Source organism: Silurus meridionalis, chromosome 7 (genome assembly GCF_014805685.1).
Source record: "Silurus meridionalis isolate SWU-2019-XX chromosome 7, ASM1480568v1, whole genome shotgun sequence".
NCBI classification, from domain to species: domain Eukaryota; kingdom Metazoa; phylum Chordata; class Actinopteri; order Siluriformes; family Siluridae; genus Silurus; species Silurus meridionalis.
The window spans coordinates 14,751,202-14,770,788 of record NC_060890.1 but is presented as its reverse complement, the minus strand read 5'-3'; the positions used below and the strand labels follow the sequence as shown (position 1 = coordinate 14,770,788).

The following is a 19,587-nucleotide window of genomic DNA, read 5'->3' as shown; positions in this document are numbered from 1 at the left end:
CATGGTTGATCCTAGACTAAGCTCATATCACACTGGCAGAGAACTGGGACTGGAGACTTTGCTCCAAATATGCCAAGTCATGTTAAATTATTCAGGCTGAGCATATACAGTGCCAGAGGTGGTCAGTTCCACTTAAGCATTTGATCCCTGACTCATTCCATTCCTTTTCTTTCATAGCCCAAATCTTTAAACACATAGCTAACGGTAAGCTCAGGTTGTATTCTACTCTCATTCAATGCAATTTTCCACCACACAGTCTTTCCAGTATCCAGCACTGTCTTGACCATATTGAGAGGCCTACCATTTTGATGCCTGTCTAAATAAATAAGGAACATGTATACTCTGGCTATTTATATTTATTTATATATGTCATTTGTTTCAAACAAGAAGATTTTGATGTTTCTTCAGGTCTAATTTAGTATAGTTTGGACATCTCTGTTTGCAGGGCATTTAACTTATGTGAATGTGCTGTGCAGTTTTTATTATATTCACCTCTTTGGCACAGACTGCAAAAAGTTCCCTGTGAATCTTCTTTCACAGGGCTCACTTTATTTTTATTTATTTTTTCCATTAAAGCTAAATTTTCCTTTCTTTACTTTAATGTTTTTTTACTTAAAAAACCTGACTAGGCTAATGAATTTCTATGAATTTCTTATACGTGTCCAGTTTGAGTGAAAGCTCTTTAATGACAGGCTTTGATAATTTCTTTATAGACATCAGTTGAAAGGCAGTTTCAGCCACTAACCCTGGGACAATCACTGATGCATGTGACGTTTTCTTACTATTTTAGTCTTAAAACGTAATCTGCTCAAACTGTAATTTAAAATCAAAATGCAGGATTTAGAAATAAAATGCTGTGCATTAAAACATTGTGCGAGACATTGGCTCACCCTACCTGACCATGATAATATGGTTACTGAGGATAAAAGGAGAATGACTCTTCATTTACCAAAGTTAATTCAACGTTATTTGACTTAAAAGCCTCTCGCACTGAGAAAAGGGCCCTGATACACAGAGACACCGGTGGGCATCAGTGACTAACCATTGGCAATAGTTTCCTGCACTCTGAGTGTACCTCTCCGACTGATCAGCATGACTGAGCATGTGGAATTTATGTTGGTGTTCACAAGATTTATCTCATTTTCTAATTATGCAACTTATGCATTGATTAGAACAAAAATGTATATATTAAACCAGCTAAGCTTGTAAACAACACCCCAAAGAGGCCAGACTCAGCGCATCTCATTTTTATTTTACATTTTCAGCTTTAGCACAGCCCATCAACCTAGCTACATTTACTTTTTAAATGTTTATTTTTTTTTGTAAAAATGAACAATTTAAACCTCTAACAGGGGCATTTTGGGGAAAAAAAAAAGAGTCTTGAAACTAGAAAGGATGCTTCTGTCAGACGACAGGCTTGGTGCTATTCTTCTGTACTAGGTGTCCTGTCTAAAAACATGCTTTCCATAATAAAATCATGTGCTTCCTCTTGCAGTTTATAGCTCTGTGAAGCCAGTTTAATACCTAACTTACAGTAATTTTTATGTGACAAGATGGTTGTTTCGAGCATCCTTAAACAATCAAGTAATTGACACTACAATTCATAAATATTTATATTTTTTATTATTTTATAGATTATTTTATATTATCTGAATGTAATCTGTTTTTGGATATGGATAATATTAAAAAGTGCCTAGGCAAGCTATGGATCATTCTGTTATTGTTCTTTGGGACAGGATTTGCAGGCACTCCTGGCTATTTATCTCCAGAAGTCCTGAGGAAGGACCCTTATGGTAAACCTGTAGACATTTGGGCCTGTGGTGAGATTTTCTTTTTTTTAATCTGGATTACAATAATCCCATATGATACTGTTTACTATACAAGATTTTTATTTGCTTATTCATTTCCTTTTTAATCGTTTCAGGAGTTATTCTCTATATTCTCCTTGTGGGATATCCTCCTTTCTGGGATGAAGATCAGCATAAGCTGTACCAGCAAATCAAGGCTGGTGCTTATGATGTAAGTACAGTTTGTTCCCGTTCATAAACCTCTTGCAATTTTACTTCAGGGGCCATAATAGCACATTAAAGGGATGCAATGTTTGGACAACCGGAGACATTAGCTTCACACCTTGGCTGTATTAGTTTGTCTTACCATTTTATAAATACAAAACATGTATCCTAAATGTTACAATAATAATGATATATTCATACCAATCTAGTCATATAATAACTTGCCTTAGACATCTATTTAGTAGCTTAATATAAATATAATAAACACCTTAATATATTTATATAATTTTATTAGGCACACTTTCCAGGTTTCAGGTGCCATATTTGGATAATATATCTTTAGTCAAGGACCTCATACATTTCCAGTGAGATATCATTTTGGGTTAAATGTTTTCATGCCTTTTAGTCAGAGTAGAGATTTCAGTGAAATTTATAGTTTGGGTTTCTTAGGGTTTTTTTTTTTTGGTTTTTGTTTTATTTTTAATACATTTAATTAAACAGTCCAAAAAAAATCAAATCTTTATTGGTCCAAAATATGATTATGGACAAAAGTAAACAAACCTTGTGCTCGTAAGTTTATAATTACCTGAGCACAGAAAACACACTATATTGTCTATTAAAAAATATTGCACAAGCAAGAATGCTGTTAATATGAATATCAGTGCAAATGTGATTATCTGCAGCAATCACAACCATGCTGATATTCAGTACAACAGCCCGGCTGTGACTGTATTATTACTGTTATGTAAAATGATCCAAGCGGACTAGATGCTGTGACAAAGCCTGCTGTAATGACTTTATTTTTTAGGTTTTTCGAATGGTATTGTCTCAATATTTTATAGTATGCTAAAAAAAAGTCATAGTTAGTCAGGCTGCAGGTCTTTTACAGACTGAAAGCTCATAAGGTTATCTTTTTCCATTACGGTTTAAATGCTCTGTTCTGGGTCTTGGTGGTCTGACAGGCTGGCTGCTTAATTTTTGATTGAGTGTAAATTAGACCTGTGCCAGTACTATTGATCCTGTCATGCCTTTCCTGACGCATTGCAGAGAGATAACTTACTGGGAAGAACTGGATGATTCTTCTCGGTGTGTAGATTTTCAGGGGTCTGTGTTTCCTGCAAAACATGAATTGAATTCTAAGGAGTAATGTGTGTGCTTACACATCTGTGCACTGTAATGTTAACTCACAGCTTACAGAAAAGCATGAAAGGGTTTTTTCATGATGATGAACAGTCCATTAAACTGGCTGCAATTTTAAAATAATTTGAAATAGAAGTGTATGGTAAAGATATAAATGTAGATTCAACATCTGGTAAATTGGCTGACTGGTACCCATGCTCTCTAATCTAATAACTTGTGTCTCAGTGAGGTGTTAATTTGCAAAAGTAACATTTATTAGAACACCAGCCGTGGCCGTAACGTTTCCTGCTGCTTTCTTTCTGTACTCCTAATTTCATTATCCCTTCGCATCAGACAGTGTGTTTGTCGGTTAAAATCACAAAGGGAGTTTACTCCTTTGCATGCAGAGTGTATATATAACACTTCGTATCATTCATGCTGCCATACTCCAGTTTCCCTCTCCTGAGTGGGACACTGTCACCCCAGAGGCCAAGAACCTCATCAACCAGATGCTGACCATTAACCCAGCCAAGAGGATCACCGCCGAGCAGGCCCTCAAGCACCCATGGGTCTGCGTAAGTAATTGCTTTCGAGATCTATAATTCTTGCAGGCTGCAGAAATCCATTAAAAAGTCAGCAGTGCCTTAGATTTCTTCAAGATTTTAATCCATTTCTATTCAAGCCAAATAACTATACTAAACCTAAAACCATATAACCAACTGCAGTCTTGGAGTCCGGTGCAGTTTGAGTCTCGCTGATTATCACTATTGGTAGAAATGCTGGAATAAAGCACTGGATCAGATTGGACTTCTTGTTGGCATCATGCCTGTGATGTTTTGTGTAACTTAGCAACAGGCATTTGCAGAGAGTTGGCTCGGTTACTAAGGGGATGTCCATATCAGATCAGTATTGGGTATCACACAATGTGTAGAGCTCTGATGTTAGTTATTTATTAGAAATCAGGCTCAGATCAGTTTTGCTTTATGCTAGTTTTGTGATTTTTTTATTTTTTATTCTGACACTTTTATTAAGGTTTGAATTGAATCAGAATCAAATTTGCACATTATGCTTTATCCCGGTCTTACAGAATTAAGAACTGACAAAGAACATTACAGACAGTTGCATACACTCTACACTGCTTTTTGAGATGTTAGAATTTATTGTATTGTACTCCAGTGTCTTCGATTGAACAAACTGTGTGTTTATTTTTCAATTTGACTGTTCAGCAACGGTCTACAGTAGCCTCAATGATGCATCGGCAAGAGACTGTGGAGTGCCTGCGCAAGTTCAATGCCAGGAGAAAACTGAAGGTATGTTCTCATTATTGTTCCTGCATAGTAGAAGAACGTTCTACAGATTAGTAACACAACATAATGAATGTCACTCTTTTTTTTTTTTTTCTTCTGTCTATCTATTTAGGGAGCCATTCTCACCACTATGCTGGTTTCCAGAAACTTTTCAGGTGGGTCTCTGTTGCTTGCTCGTGATCAGGGTGATCATGGACCAAGCTGCTGTATCTCCACGATTGTAGGCACAATTGAAGATGTATTTTCCACTAGCTAAACAATCAGGGAGTGCAAGGTTTGGAAAACTACAAGCATAGAAGCCTTTTGGATTTATTTAAACTCCACATTTCTGCAGGGGGACACACCTGAATTGTTCAGTTATGTTACATAGCTGCTGCAGAATTTAAATATTGATATGTGGCCTTTATTTGTGACTTTCTTCTTATTTTTTCCCCCCCAATGTCAAGTCAGATTCTTTTCTTTGGTTTTTTGGTGTCACAGGGTAACAGGTTGTATTTTGTGCCAAATCCAGAAGTTTTAATGAGATAGTTAGGTCACATTCTCTCAGGGGTTGTATATTTTCTGTAGCCTTATTCAACTGAACGCCTCTCTGTCCAATAGTGGGCCGGCAGCATACCAGCCCTGCTGCTCCCACCACCAGCACTGCCGCGCTTGCACAGGAAGGTATGTGAGAGTGCATCTCCTCACCTCTCCACCGGGGGGGCCCCAGATAGCCCTATCCACCTTCCCCAAAATCCTGCCCCTGTCTTTGCTCCACCTACACAGCATGTAGCCAGACGCCTGCCATGCCTGCTCTCACATAAAAGCACACACGCATTAAATTTCATGAAAAATCACTGCCAGTTGGTCCAGGACGACCAATTTCTTGATTTCATACACGTACATGGCCTGTTTCCATTTTACCAAGATTAACATTCATAACAGTCATGTGCATCACGCACCGTCCTCATGCACCATGGTCTTCAGCCTGTGCTGTCCTTTAACTTTTAATCCAGTATTGTTTAGTGTTTAAGGACAAAAAACAGATCCTGCCACTTGTAAATGTAAACCATAGTTCCTGTAAATAGTGTTTGGACACATGAGGAATAAACACTCCTCAGCTCTCTGGAACTTTGAATTATTTATTTTTTTAACCTTACTCCCATGTATTATTCTCTCTGTATATTTAAATAGATGTCATTCCAGTCCTTTTTTTCAAATGTCTTTCTTTTTACGCAACTTGAATTTGAATGCTGATGTTCCAGAATCTGATCAATATCACCTCACCGCATTCATTATAGTGATCGCCATCTCCAGTCAGCCCACAATCGGCCAGCATGACTTATCTATTTGTATCTGAAGCTCTCTGCTTCTAGTCCCTTTTTGGGTTAGAGCTGTTAGATAGCCTCTGCTTTAGCTGGAGATGTGGAGACCGGCTCTGTCTTCTCTTCTACATACCTTTGAACTCTGCATCCTAGGTAGGGTAAAGAGCTCTATTGGTATGGAGACTGAGATCATCATTTTTAGATCAGTCTTTCATCCCTTGCCAAAGCAGACTTGTTCAGCCCAGCTTAGCCATCATTTCCCCCCTCCTTCTTCTTTAAACCTTCACCCCCACCCCCTTGCTGAGAGTGCGGGGGTGTGCTACATGGCTGGGCAGGAGCGGGGTTGGCTTGCTGCCAACCGTCAGACCTGGTGTAGAGTGGCACCATGGTGCCAGCACGTGCCAGGTGGTCGGCATGAAAGAAGGCCCACTGGAGGCCAGACAGACGACGCTGTTCATTCTACAGAGTCAGGAGCACATGAGTCTTAGCTACCCCAAAAACAGAAGGGAAACTTGTTTTACTCAGTTTTCTGTGTTCTTTTATCACACTAATGTCATATCATTGATCTGGTCATTTCAACACAGTTTTTCAACATGATTAATATGATAAACTTTCATTTTTGTATAATGAGAGATTTCAATGCTTTCGATGCTTTATTTCTCCCACAATAAAGGCTAGCCTTAATAAGGTCTATACTACAGGTATGTCTTAGAATAAACAGTTACACTTTTACTGTGGTGGCGATTGGCATTAATTACTTTGGAGTCATCAAGTTACAGCTCTTTCCACCAAGTCTCAACCATACCCAGTAAGTGTTTGACTATATAACATCATCTCATTGCAGATACTAGGATACTTGTATAGATGCTTGGCCAATAGAGACACAGTATCAGGCTTCCTCTTCTGTTTCTTCTCCATCTTGAGCTTTTTGCTTCAATAACTAGTCAACTGATTGCTGGCAGTTAAGAATTTGCTGCTTGACAAATTGTGACGCATGTGTCAGGTTTTTTTCTTTCCCTCCGTCAGATTATGTTATATTATTTGTTTCAGTGCTTGCAAGCAAACCATTTATATCACAAAATATTATGTTCTTTGTTGCTGTCCTTTCCCCACTACCTTTCAAGGACATATTCACACTTGGCCTACATACCCAATAATAATTTTTATCCAGGATTTATTTGGCACTTATTTTGGTTGAGGGCATCATCAGATGTTTATTTTTACACAGATGATTTCCTTATAACTGTTGTGCAAAATTGGAGACCATTGGGGCAGTACTTTATTGTTGCCATTTAATTTGAATAAATATTTTTATTTTCAAAAACAAGAGCTCGGAATGGCCACTTACGTACTACAATGGTTACATTCACTTGTGTTCAGTTGCTTTCTTAGTTTATCTTGAAGATATTCTGTCCCATGAGCAGAACACATTCTTTTTCTTCGTCACTGTAAAATTTGGAACAAGAAGTCATTTAAAACTAACAAGACAAACCTCTTCGTCATTTAGCCCTGTGAGCAGATGGCCTTTTTGAGGTCTTGGAGCTAACTTCCGACCATATTTCAAAGGTACACCTAAGATCTGTTGCCTGGACCACTCAGTTTTCAAGTTCTACCAAGCAAACTACATTGCCTCTGGAATAAAGGCCAAGTGTGAAAACACTCTCAAACAATCTTCTAGTGGCACTGGTTGAGCTTAAGAAAGATTGTCTGGTTAGAGAAGCATTCTAGTTTGTTGCTTGCAACTGGTGACTTTTTGAGAATTATTTATGGACATTTTTTATGCCTTGTTAAAGTTAGGATAAGTGAAGAAACCCTGCAACTGACTAACTGCTTACTGTAAATGGTAAAAAGGAGGGAGCAGTGACCTGTAATGGAAGACATTTGCATACTTTGTTTCCCTCGTTTAAAAAAATAAAATAAAGCATTTTGGAAATTACTTTTACTTTATTGACACTGCATGGCTGGCTGTATGGTAAATTGCACCCACTAGTAGCACCTTTCATCTCATATCGAGTGCAGCATGGAACACCAGCAGGCGTGCGGAACAAATGACGCCTGCCGCTATCCTGCTCTGTGCGCCCTCATATTTGCATCTCTATTGATTGTTGTTTTTCTCTCTCAATCTTACCTTTCTCTCCCCATCATTCTTCTTCTTCACTTGTTTATGCAAGGTAAGGAAATGAATGGGGCTACTAAGCATGAGCCTTTTGACCTGGGTCTTTGTAAGTGTGTCATTGTTGAAAGGGCCACTGCAATATAGATTTCTTTTTTAAAGGCTGTCCCCTGCACACCATGTCATTAGCAAAGAAGTCAATCGGTATCGAGGCTTACAGAACTCCACTGCCTCAAGACCTCTAAATCAGGCTGGGCAAAATCGTGGCTCCATTTAAAGGAAATCAATTGCTTACATTAGTTGTTATTCTCTTTCATTATACCTGTAGTTTCAAATGAAGCACAGTTTTATTCTGAGTCTGTCTTGGTATCGCATAATTAAGGTTATTTTTACACGTATGCTCCTGGAAAACCTTAAAGTTTAAGTAAATGGTGGAGGCTATGCTAGCAATTTGTAAGAAATTTGCAGAAAGAGCACTGCAGCTGCTTGTTTTGTTTTGGTTTTGTTGCTTCTGTTCTAATTCAGGCTCCTTTCTCTCTTTACAGCATGCAAAAGTTTACTCAACAAAAAATCAGATGGTGTTAAGGTAAGAGCCATCATTCGCCGTTAATCATATGCATTTTTATAAGGAAAATTTATAAATAAGGAAATTATAGCATTAAAAAATACATAGAATTGTATGTACAAAGGTCAAAGAAATGCAGACATCAGACTGACTGCTTTTACTCCCGCATTTGTTTAACTGATTTCTTATGCAACATAAGTAGCATTGAAATATTTATTTATTTGTCAGTCGGTCAGTCAGAAAAAGCAGTTCATTATATGTCATACTCTGTATGAATGTGACTGTGACAAAGAAAACTTTTGTTTGAGTATTCAGGATAAACATCTCACAGGTTTTCTCAGACTTTATTAAGACTTTAATAGACATGAAAGTGTTTTACAGGTTTAAAACTGGTTGAATTTATACACATGCAAGGTTTAAATACTGGAATATTAATTTGTTTATTAATTTATCCGTATGCATTTGTATGTCATTTTAAGGCTATAATAGTTATATTGTGCAAATTGCAATCCTAAAAATTATCCCTAACACACACACACACACACACACACACACACACAGAGAGTACATTCAATAAAAAGTTTATGCAATAAACTATATCCCATGACCATTGTATACAATATCGTCCATCAGTCTGATCAGGATAATGTTGTATGTTTCCTCTCTGCTGCAGCCCCAGACAAACAACACTAAAAACAGTGTAGTGAGTGCTGTAGTGAGTGCCATGAAGGAGAGCAACATGGCCTCCTCCACACCAATGGTATCTTAATCTGCATGTAACACCCCTTTACCATGTGCTCAGTGTGCTGTGCTGTGGATGTCTGTAAATCATTTGAATGCTAGTTTGTGTTTGGTCTACCTGTATCATGTTATGCACTATATTTGTTCTTTTTTTTGTAAGCATGTCATGATTTCAGTTTGTTGTTCTTTGTTTGGCTTTTAATGTCCTGCTGTTCTGTTCTTTCCCTTATTTAAAACTGTGTGTAAAAGCTCGCATGGCAGCTTAACTCACACTTTCTAACTAATACATAGACAGCTTTTTATTTATAACATACAGAAGCTGGATTATTGAAGTCAACCTGTCTTTTCAGGATTGGGTAAACAGCTACTGCTGTAGGTTTGTTAAGGAATGCAGGCAATATGAGATGTACATAATGTTATGTCATAAAATATAAGAGATAATCACATTCTAATATTCAGCCCATGTAGCAATGATTTACTGGGGGATGACTGGGATTGTGCAGGGTTCAAGGGTCTGTCATATCTGGATTTCCTGATGAGTGTAAAGGGTTTATATGGCTGCATCGTTTTATGAAAGTCCATTTTTATATCTGATTCAGTAACAGGTCCTCAACGTAATCTTTTTTTAATGACTCAAAATTAAATTTCAAATGTTGTTATCCGACCTTCAAGCTTACAGTGTGCTCTCACCAAGTATGGTTGGTAATTTGGGGCTATAGCAAGCTGAAGGAACCTAAACCAACTTTCAGTAAATGCAGTTTCCCTGCTTATGAGAAAGGAAAAAAGCCATGAGATGAAAGCAGTGCACCCTGCAGGGTCAAGCAGAAGAAAGCAAATTGACACTTGAAATGGTCTGTGCTTGTACATGCTGCCTAGAGAGCTGAGCGATGAGTATCCTGGGACCTCCAACATGCACCATTAAAGCACACTGTTAACCTCTCCCCCACTAGAGGTCTGCAGTCAATTCTGAACACTGTCACAGTGTTGACAACAGACAGTCAGGACTGATATATACAGCGTATTTATCAGAGCAAGTGACATTTCAGGGAAGGTGACACACAGTGGAAACACTGATTTGTGTTTGTTTGGAATGCAGTCTTTTTAAACTTCATACCACACCGGTACGCACCAGTATTTCGCTTGTTTCGCGAGCATGCGCTGTGTTAGAGACAGTAAAAGCATGTCATTAGCAAAAGTTGAATTGCTGCATGCATGTTTCTTTTTGGAAAAAGGTGACAAAACTATAATTATTCTTTTCTATTTGAAATCACATAGGAGCCACAGACTACAGTAGTGCACAACCCAGCAGATGGTACCAAGGTCAGTCCTTCTGGTGGATATTTTCTATGGAGCAGGGAATAAGTTTTAATATGGGAATCACTGCAATGTTTCAGAAAAAGACCCTTACATGTTGATCACATCACAAACGAGTGTATGTTCTAATGTTGCCTATTGTTTTTGGTTCTGGTAAATATTTATTTATTTATTTTTTAATGAATCTCCGCAGGGTTCCACAGAGAGCTGCAACACTAATGAGGAAGAGGATATGAAAGGTAGGAAAGGTACACAACTTGTCTGTCCTCTTTTTCGGCATGCCCCCAGCAGTGATGAGCCGTTCTTTTAATAATGGGAATCTCTCTCCTTGTCAAGTCATGCCATCACCACCGTCTCCACCGTCAACAGTTCATTTGTCAGACAGGCTTTAACATGTGCTGATGGTTAGCTGTAAAATCCTGCAATACAGAGTTTTATTTCGGAGACAAACAATCGCACAATTGTCATGAATTACTGATGATGTAAGTAAAATAAAAAAAAAAAAGTGGGCAGGCAGGAGAGAGATTGAAGTATGTATTGGGAAAGTAGATCGGAATCGGCGATAATGCATAAGGAATGCTGATATGCATGTGACTGCGGCAATATTAATAAATCTTGTGAGAAGCAATATCTTGTGGAAATTGGGCCTATACACAAATCAGCCTACTCACTTGATGGATTTTGTAAATTCATGTAATCATCTGCATTTCTGTCTGCTTTTTTTATGGGACGATATTTTTTCTCTTTGCGTGTATAATGTAAAATGCTGTACATATAGGCGTGTGGGCGTGCGTTGACTCGAACTTGGTCACAGTTCTCTACAAATGCTAAAAATTCCACTGCTGAGGCTTTTTCCCCTCATTTCCTTTCCTTAGTTACCTCTAACCTAAAGAGCATCTTATCTTCTCAGCCATATCAGTGGCATGATTCAGGTGATGAGGACAGGAAATTGGAAAGGAGGCTCAGGGAAAGGTTTTCACTGAGTTCTCGGTTGTGATTACTAACACTGCTGCATCACGCCACAGCTGGCTAGCTGCTGTTCTTTCAGCAGTGCTAGTTCACACTAATAGAATGAGCTGTGCATAGAGCAGGATACACTGATGTGATTACCATGGAGTCCCATTGGCTATTTAGACTGTCTGTGTTGTTAATAGGCCAAGGCAGAATTAATAGAGCCACTTTATCCAGACACATGGTCCTCCAGCTGCACCTTATGAACGCAATGTTATTGTAATATTGACAAACTTGCAGCAGAGTGAGTGTGTTGGTGTGTTTTTCTTCCGGTGGTGTGTGTTGTGCTGGTTTTGGGTCCGTGCCAGCGGAGAGTGCTCAGGGGGCCAGCAGTGACAGTGCGGTGATGAGTCAGTGCAGTGCCGGGGACGAGCCGCCCGCTTTGGTGGCATCACCACAGTGTCCACCAGCCAGTAAGTCACAATCCTCTGCTGCAACCCAGATTCTTTTGCCCCTTTTTCCCCATAATCCTCCAGACTTTTTCCACCCCTGTGAAAGTGTGTGAAGTCTTCCAGTTACTACTCAGAGCAGTTGCAGCCACTCCAGCAGCACCACTGATCGGTTCTCCCTCAAATTAGGCATTTTGGTGTGCTCTTCTTTCACTCTATCCTCTCAAAACTATTGGAACACACGCCATGCTCCTTCTGATTTTTCACCCATTCCTCTTGCTACTGATGCTCATGCTGTAATTTGCCCATTTCAGCTTTTCCATGCAATTATAAGGTGCTTTCGTCTCCTCTGCTCCTCCGACCTCCTTTGTGAACATCTATCTGTGATGTCCCTTTATCTTTTGTCTTTACCCGCTTTTCACTTTACTCCCGACTCTGGGTGATTTTCTAGCCCAAAGCTATTTTTTTCGCTGTTTGACTTTACTTAGAAGTGAGAGCTTCTCTTCCTTCAGGCACCTTGTACCCCATAGCACCCTTTTCCAGGCAGATATGTCATTGTGTATGGCTTGCTATCGTGTATGTTGGCCACAGGGTAAACCATTAAGTCTTATCTTCATGGTGGATGAGGTGTCACTCTGTCTGTGCTGTTTAGTGCTGCTTCTAAGTGATTAAAATTCATCTTTAGACTATCAATAATGCATTATGGTCTCCAAGCTCACCATCAAATTACTCTGAACTTCAAATCTTTGCCTCTGTAGAAAGGAGAAAAAAAAAAACAAGTCCATTTACAGGTTGGTAGAATATGGACAGTTGTTTTTGTTTTAACATAATTGAACTGCGTAGTTTAAACGGACATTTTCTTTATTGAATTGTCTTATGCAACATATGATATTTCAAGTCATTGAGCTTTAGATGTATTTAGAATATGTTAGCACATTAATCGTAGTCTTTTTTTTAGAACTTTAAAAATAACATAGTGTTTAGATGTTATCATATGAAGGGTTTTCTGAGGCCACCATAGAAATGTAGAAAAAAAAATCATAATTGCATACATGGGGGTTTCTGTGAAGTAGCTTTGTGACTATGTATATTGTCATAAACTCTGTACAAAAAAAAACTTGTACGCAGCAGAACTGCAAAGATTACATGTTCAAAGCTAATTGTGCTAGAACTGAACCGCATTCTTCATCTTCTAGTCTCATCTTTTCTTTTTGTGTTTTTTTTTTCCCTCCCCAACTTCTTTCCTTTTTTGTCACCTTTAACAAGCAGGAATGCTGATTTAAAGAGCTTTCTCCTTCTGTTGTATTACAAAGATGTTTCCATTAACATTTGGGCTGCACAATATTGATCAATATACAATATGCCATGTGATTGTGAGCTTTTGTATAACAGGTGAAAATAGCCTGCATTCATTTAAACATTATTAGGTTTTTTATGGTCTCACTAATGCCACAGTGCAATTGATCAAAACACAGATGGAAAACTTATCTGGAACACGTGAGGTCATTTAGGGTGCTTTGCAAGAACTATGCTTTTAAAGAGAATGAATATTTTGCAGCCCTAAAGTATTACCTCTTTCTTTCCCCCTAAGATTTCTCATGTTTCACTGTTACAATTGTTAATGTTTATTCAGGATTTTCATTAACCTTTTATGGGTTTTTTTTCTTTCCATTAAATTGTTATTTTCTTCTTGCTCTGTAGTTGCCTTTGGCTATGCTGGATTAATAATGCATTGCTTTGTCCTGTGTGCTTCTAACGATGGAGGATTTGGTATCCTGTGTCACATGGCTTGCAGAAACCTGAGGCAGTCCACATTCTATTAAACGCTTTGGCCTGCAGCTGATTTTGCATGTTTTAACCAATGTGGAAACAGGTGCTTTGCATATCTTCTGCTGTCCCCAAGGTGGCATTGTGGTCCGTGTTATGTGTTGCAGCTGTGGTGCATGAGATAAAGCGCATGGCGTGGAACAGTTCAGGACATACCTCGTGCCCAGAGTTAGAGTGTGCTGAGTCGGTTCCTCATGCCTCAGCTCAAGGGGGCAGGAGTGTGACCGCAGCCCAGTGTAAGTGCTTTGAGTAGTACAAGACAGACATACACATACAGTTTGTCTGTTGACACACTGAGGGTGTTGGGCCACTTCTGTCATTTGAGGAGGAGGGACTGACTACAGAAATGTAGGATGCAGGATTTGTACAAATGTACTCATTCATATGCACTTGCTTATACACACACATACACACACTCCCCAAGCTGTAGTGAAACATAGCGAGTGCTTTTCATCATAAAAACTTCAATATTACACTCCATTTCTTTTCCTCATTTTCTTTTTTTTTTTTTTTTTTTTTTTTTTAAACTACGTAGCTCGTAAGCAAGAGATTATCAAGATCACTGAGCAGCTAATCGAGGCAGTGAACAATGGAGACTTTGAGGCTTACACGTAAGGGAAACACAAACACAGTGACTCTTACAACATTGATTATACATAACTTCTGATAATATTGTGCAAACTTTAAGAACTGAAAGTGTTTCAATGTCTTTTAGGAGAATCTGTGACCCTGGCTTGACTTCATTTGAACCTGAAGCTCTGGGTAACCTGGTGGAAGGGATGGATTTCCACAAGTTTTACTTTGAGAACTGTACGCTTTGCTATTTCATCTTTAAATTTTTTTTTATACCTTGATATTATAGTTTTTTTAAATGAATATATTTATCGTTTCCTGTCATTTTATTGTCTAATGTGTGAAAATGGCTTTGCCTTATCTAGTGTTAAGTAAAAACAATAAGCCAGTGCACACCACTATCCTGAACCCTCATGTGCACCTGATTGGAGAGGATGCAGCGTGTATCGCCTACATCCGCCTGACGCAGTACATTGACAGTCAGGGCCGTCCGCGCACCTGCCAGTCGGAGGAGACGCGTGTGTGGCACCGGCGCGATGCCAAGTGGCTCAATGTGCACTTCCACTGCTCAGGAGCACCAGCTGCACCCTTACAGTGAAGCCTGCAGGGCACAGGCAGGCGCAAACACTCACTCACTCACCCACCCACTCATTTACTCACTCACACAAACATTCCTTCAAATGAATTGCTCCTCCTTCTATATCTTTCTGTACTCTCGTTTTGTTGCAGGTTGCCTGGATTCCTAACGATGGGAGTGTTTGTTCCTTGTAGCCGGATGGGCATGTAGAGGCCGGATGGACGACAGCAAGTTACAGACACGCTATTGAAGAAATCCGATAACATCAAGTCCAACTGTCAACACCACCTTACCTGTCCAACCTTCGACCACTAGGATCCGGCTGTGGCTGTGGCCCCGCCCACGGGACGGTGCATGCTATGATGCCCACACGGGGGCGCTGTCTAGTCTTTTCCCATGGAATCATCTTTTTTTGCCCATTAAAGATATCCAGAGGTGTTGTAAGTACTGATCTATGAGTTCATAACCTTTTACTGTATATTGTAAAAAAAAAAAAATTACACAAAAAAAAAAAAAATTTGCTAGAAGCTACAGTGGAGTTTGTAAGGCTTTGATATGTAAGTAAAATGCAACTGGGGTGTAAAGGGAAGGGTTGGCACAAGATTAAAAGTTTAAATAGGTGTAATCTAAATCCTCCAACTCGTACACTGTGTAGAGTCAGGATACAAATAATTTAGAGACTTACAGAAACATGTCCACTAATGGAAATTCGCGGATAAGCATACTTCATATCAAGAAGCACCAAAGTGTAGTCTTTAGGCATTTTCCTTTTTGTTTGTTTTGTTTCTTGTGCTTTTAAACTAAGGTCTGTGGGAAGCTTTGTGTGGTTCTGGGTTTTAGTATTCTGTGCTATTGTGTTTTTATGTGAAACTTGTTCCTTTTTTTTTTTGTCTATGATTATCAGAAAGTATTTTGTGTTAAGCAGTTAATTTTTATGGTTAGTTTTAAAAACCTTTTTACCATCATACACCTGTAAGATATACAAATATATATTTAAATGAGATCAAGTGAAATAAGTTTCACCATCAAAGCTGCAGCAAATGATTAGACTCTGTTTAATGTGTGTTTATGTGCATGTGTTTGTATGGACATGTGATTAAACACACCACTGATATTACTGTAGGTAGGACCACTCCACCTCTAAATGTGTGCATATTGGAGAGTGTTTGAGCCCATGTGAACAGACAAGAGTGCTGTAGGAATGGCACAAGATGCTAGATGTAGAGCCGCCATTTAAATTTCACTTCAGTCATGGTTACAGAGACCTACATACGCAGCCAAAGGGGAACACACACATACTCATGCTGATTAAAAACCCACTGTAATTTTAGTGTGCAGAGAGATAACTAGCCTGTTCGTGTCAACCTGGCACAAAGGACATCCATAGGTTAATGAAGGGTCGTATGTGGGTGTGGAAACAACTCGTGTCCAATTATATTTTGTACATGCACACAATCACACCCTTATTTGTGACTGTTCTTTTTATGTTAGTCTGCCTGCACCCTGTGCTACACAACTTTGTACTTGTGGCTAATGCTGTTTGTGTTTGTCCACTCGCTTCTTAATGCTGCGTTGCACACGCTTCCCTTTTAATCCCTAAAGCATTTCCTTGGAGTCCAATGTATATAGTACAAATACAGGGTTTTAAGGCACTGGCTGTTATAAACTATTGCAGCACAACTGGATCTTGGGGACAGGCATTACTTACACAAAAAAAAAGCGTTCCTTTTTACTTGTCCAGTTCACACACTAGATCTGAGTAGGATGTTATTAAACAGCTGTGTGTTGTAAAGTTTTCTGAAACAAATCCATCCCATGAGCCCACTTGCTGTTTGGGAATTTTCTATGATTGAAGAGTTTTCAGTCTGTGTATATACATGTGTAGGGCATTGGTACATATCAGCACTGTAACTCTGCACGTGTGAGCGTGTATGTGCGTCACCTTCATCACATAGCCCTCTTAGTGACGCTTGTTTGGTTTTTGTTTTGGTTTGGTTTTTTGGGGGGGATTGCTTCCTTGCTTGGGCAAGTCAGATTTTTTTTGTATTAATTATGGTAAGTTTTTTTTTTTTTTTTTTAAACAGTTGTAAGGCTATTTTTCTGTACATTGTCAGTTGTGTTAACTCTGAACCTGAAAAGAAAATGGATCAAAGAAAAAAAGGGAGAACATTTAATGATAGATAGGCTAGATAGATTTCTAGAACAGAGGTTCCTCCTGCTAAAGCTGGGAACAAACCATGAGCCAGCACCTGACTGGCTTTCCTACCCAATCCAAGGCAAGTCCAAAATATGCAGCTTAATTAATGATTATGCATGTTCTCTTTTCTTGGTGAATCTTTTCTCCACCGTGTGATTAAAATGGGGAAAATTTGTTCTTGTTGCATCTCACATGAAAATCCCTCCATCTGGAGACAAGGAATAGGTCATGTACCATATTGAAAAAAGAAAAAAAAAAAAAAAGCAAGAAAAAAAGGAATCAACAACTCAGCTTTGTATGCTCCCCTCATTCTGAGTAAATCTATTGCATTGTAATGGTATACTATTGGGCTACGTATATGAATGCTGGATTTTGCATGATCATACATTTAATAAAACCATGAACTGACACCTGTTGAATGCTTGTCTGATTGCTTGAAGATCTTCATTGGAGTTTTGCCGTTACTTAAACCTGCGTAGGTTTCACAATAAACGTTTACTGCGAAGTGTTTTCCATTTATAATGTTAATGAAAAATGAGCAACTAAACTATTGGCATGTATATATATCGATGAACTCTCACAATAAATTATTTTTATTTGTGTGGTAATGGGACATGTTTTCTCTGCCCAACAAGAGATTCTGGGATTCTCTATACAGAGCATTGCTGTCCAGCTTATATTAATTCTCAGTCTTGCTCTCTCTCACTCACTCACACACACACACACACACACACACACACACACACACACATTTCTCCAATCTACCTGTCAGCACACAGTGTACTGTCTGTGGCTCCCAGAGGAACAGAGCAGACTTATTTAAGGGCCGTTCTTGCTGCCTAGACTCGAGAGCAATGAAATGGAGGCCGAGTCTCCCATTTCGGCAAGTGATTAATCAAACTCCTTCCTCTCTGTGCTCCTCCTACCATCTGATAAAGCAAGCTAAAGATACAGATAACACATTCGTTCCCCTTTCACTTACTTCACTCTACACACTTTTTTAAGAAATGGAAGCCGACACACCTGAGTGCCTTTGTCGTGTGCGTTTATTTGCAGATGTGCATTTTGTTCTTTTTTTAATTTTTTTTTTTTACCTGATTTCAAGTGGACCAAAGAGACAACAGAATATACTCGTATTGATGTAGAGTACAACCACCACAACAAATGTTCACTTATATTCACAAACACAATCACACACACACACACACACACACACACACACACACACACACACACACACACACACACCCCAACTCCCACAAGTCTCTCAGTCACACAACACATCTGTTTTTTGGCAAAGTTTACCTCATTTGAGTCCAGCAGTTTAGTTTGGCACGGGTAGAGGTGGCAAGTCATGTCGGAAACACTTCTGACCTCATTACATTAAACACTGGAACAAAACCATATCTAGTCATCAGCAGGGGTTCCACGTTCTTCACACATTCATGTGACCTGCCAGTCTGGGAAACATGCTAGTCAATCACTGATCCTAAAACTCCACTGTTTGTAGTTGAAACATTCCTGCTTCATTTCTTTTTAAAAATCCAATATAAAAAAAAAAAATATTAAGTGCAATGGCCATGTACTCTGACCTTGGAATGTTTTTAGTTCAGTGGTATGAAGCTGGTTGTGAAACATCCAGATTCTGTCATTTACAAATCGAGACAATTATAAACATCAGCAAATGTCTGAAATCTTCGGTGACACAGACTCAAATACTTCTCTGCTTGGCAGAATTTAAAACGCTCACTCCGACCAGCTTGTGAATTCCACATCCACTTAGCTACTTGAGTGTTTCCGAGACCCTGTGCATTCGACTGATTAGCTGAAGGATACATTGTGAAACAACATTTCCCACAATGCAAATAATGAGCTTGTGTGTCAGTTATCCAAAATGCAACTAACTAGCTCATATTTTCTTATTTTGGCAATTAAATACATGTACAGTCCTCCTACAAATTCTGATTCTCAGCTCACTTTAAAACCAGGCTTGAGCACTAACACACGCTGCAGATGTCCGCTTGTCCTGGGTGGACCTACAGTGTGTGTGTGTGTGTTGGGACACGGGGAGAATCAAACGTTCTCTGTCCTGCAGTGACACGGGACTGTGTGCTCTGGCATGGAGCAGGGATCGATATAGGCTTCTATTCTTCATGCTTCTTGGTGTCAACTCCAGCTGGCGTTGTGAAGATCATCCTGGAGCCAGCTGGGTAGTGGTTGTCCCAAGCGCTTCAACAGCCGTAACAGCTCCACGTTCTGCTCTCTGTAATGCTCAGACAGAAAGGCCCTCGTCTACACACAAACACATGCACATTAAGAAAAAGGTCACACCACCAACGGCAACTGGGAAACATGCTGATTCTATAGCACAGGCGTATTCCTGGATAAAGGTGTGTGCAATAAATCTTGATATAAATAGATAAAGATGTGAGTGTCCCCCAATGAACCAGGTTTCTGTTCTACTTTTCTGAGCAGAACTGCCTGCTGATCTATTCCTGTGTTTAAAGCTGCAAGATTTTAATAATGAATAAATTCAAT

At 39.2% G+C, this 19,587-nt stretch overlaps 2 protein-coding genes across 23 annotated transcripts in view; one reads left to right on the top strand and one right to left on the bottom strand.

The window, feature by feature from the left end:
- The window catches only part of camk2g1 (calcium/calmodulin-dependent protein kinase (CaM kinase) II gamma 1), a 59,644-nt gene extending 42,185 nt beyond the window's left edge, over positions 1-17,459 (top strand). For 2 of the 22 annotated variants that reach the window (XM_046853859.1, XM_046853856.1), the window contains 16 exons: positions 1,737-1,820; positions 1,925-2,019; positions 3,584-3,706; positions 4,358-4,441; positions 4,551-4,593; positions 5,039-5,101; positions 8,401-8,441; positions 9,094-9,180; positions 10,437-10,481; positions 10,669-10,723; positions 11,795-11,899; positions 13,810-13,938; positions 14,238-14,313; positions 14,418-14,512; positions 14,641-14,889; positions 15,005-17,459. In XM_046853859.1, the coding sequence (XP_046709815.1) occupies positions 1,737-1,820; positions 1,925-2,019; positions 3,584-3,706; positions 4,358-4,441; positions 4,551-4,593; positions 5,039-5,101; positions 8,401-8,441; positions 9,094-9,180; positions 10,437-10,481; positions 10,669-10,723; positions 11,795-11,899; positions 13,810-13,938; positions 14,238-14,313; positions 14,418-14,512; positions 14,641-14,873 (1,358 nt within the window). In that variant the 3' untranslated portion in view covers positions 14,874-14,889; positions 15,005-17,459. The remainder of the gene's footprint in view (positions 1-1,736; positions 1,821-1,924; positions 2,020-3,583; positions 3,707-4,357; positions 4,442-4,550; positions 4,594-5,038; positions 5,102-8,400; positions 8,442-9,093; positions 9,181-10,436; positions 10,482-10,668; positions 10,724-11,794; positions 11,900-13,809; positions 13,939-14,237; positions 14,314-14,417; positions 14,513-14,640; positions 14,890-15,004) is intronic. The other 20 variants (XM_046853862.1, XM_046853860.1, XM_046853865.1 and 17 more) reach the window with 14 other exon arrangements.
- A 618-nt stretch (positions 17,460-18,077) lies between these two features.
- ndst2b (N-deacetylase/N-sulfotransferase (heparan glucosaminyl) 2b) overlaps positions 18,078-19,587 on the bottom strand; it is a 51,163-nt gene continuing 49,653 nt past the window's right edge. Inside the window, exon 14 of the mRNA XM_046853855.1 lies at positions 18,078-19,341. Within this exon, the coding sequence (XP_046709811.1) occupies positions 19,216-19,341 (126 nt within the window). The 3' untranslated portion in view covers positions 18,078-19,215. The remainder of the gene's footprint in view (positions 19,342-19,587) is intronic.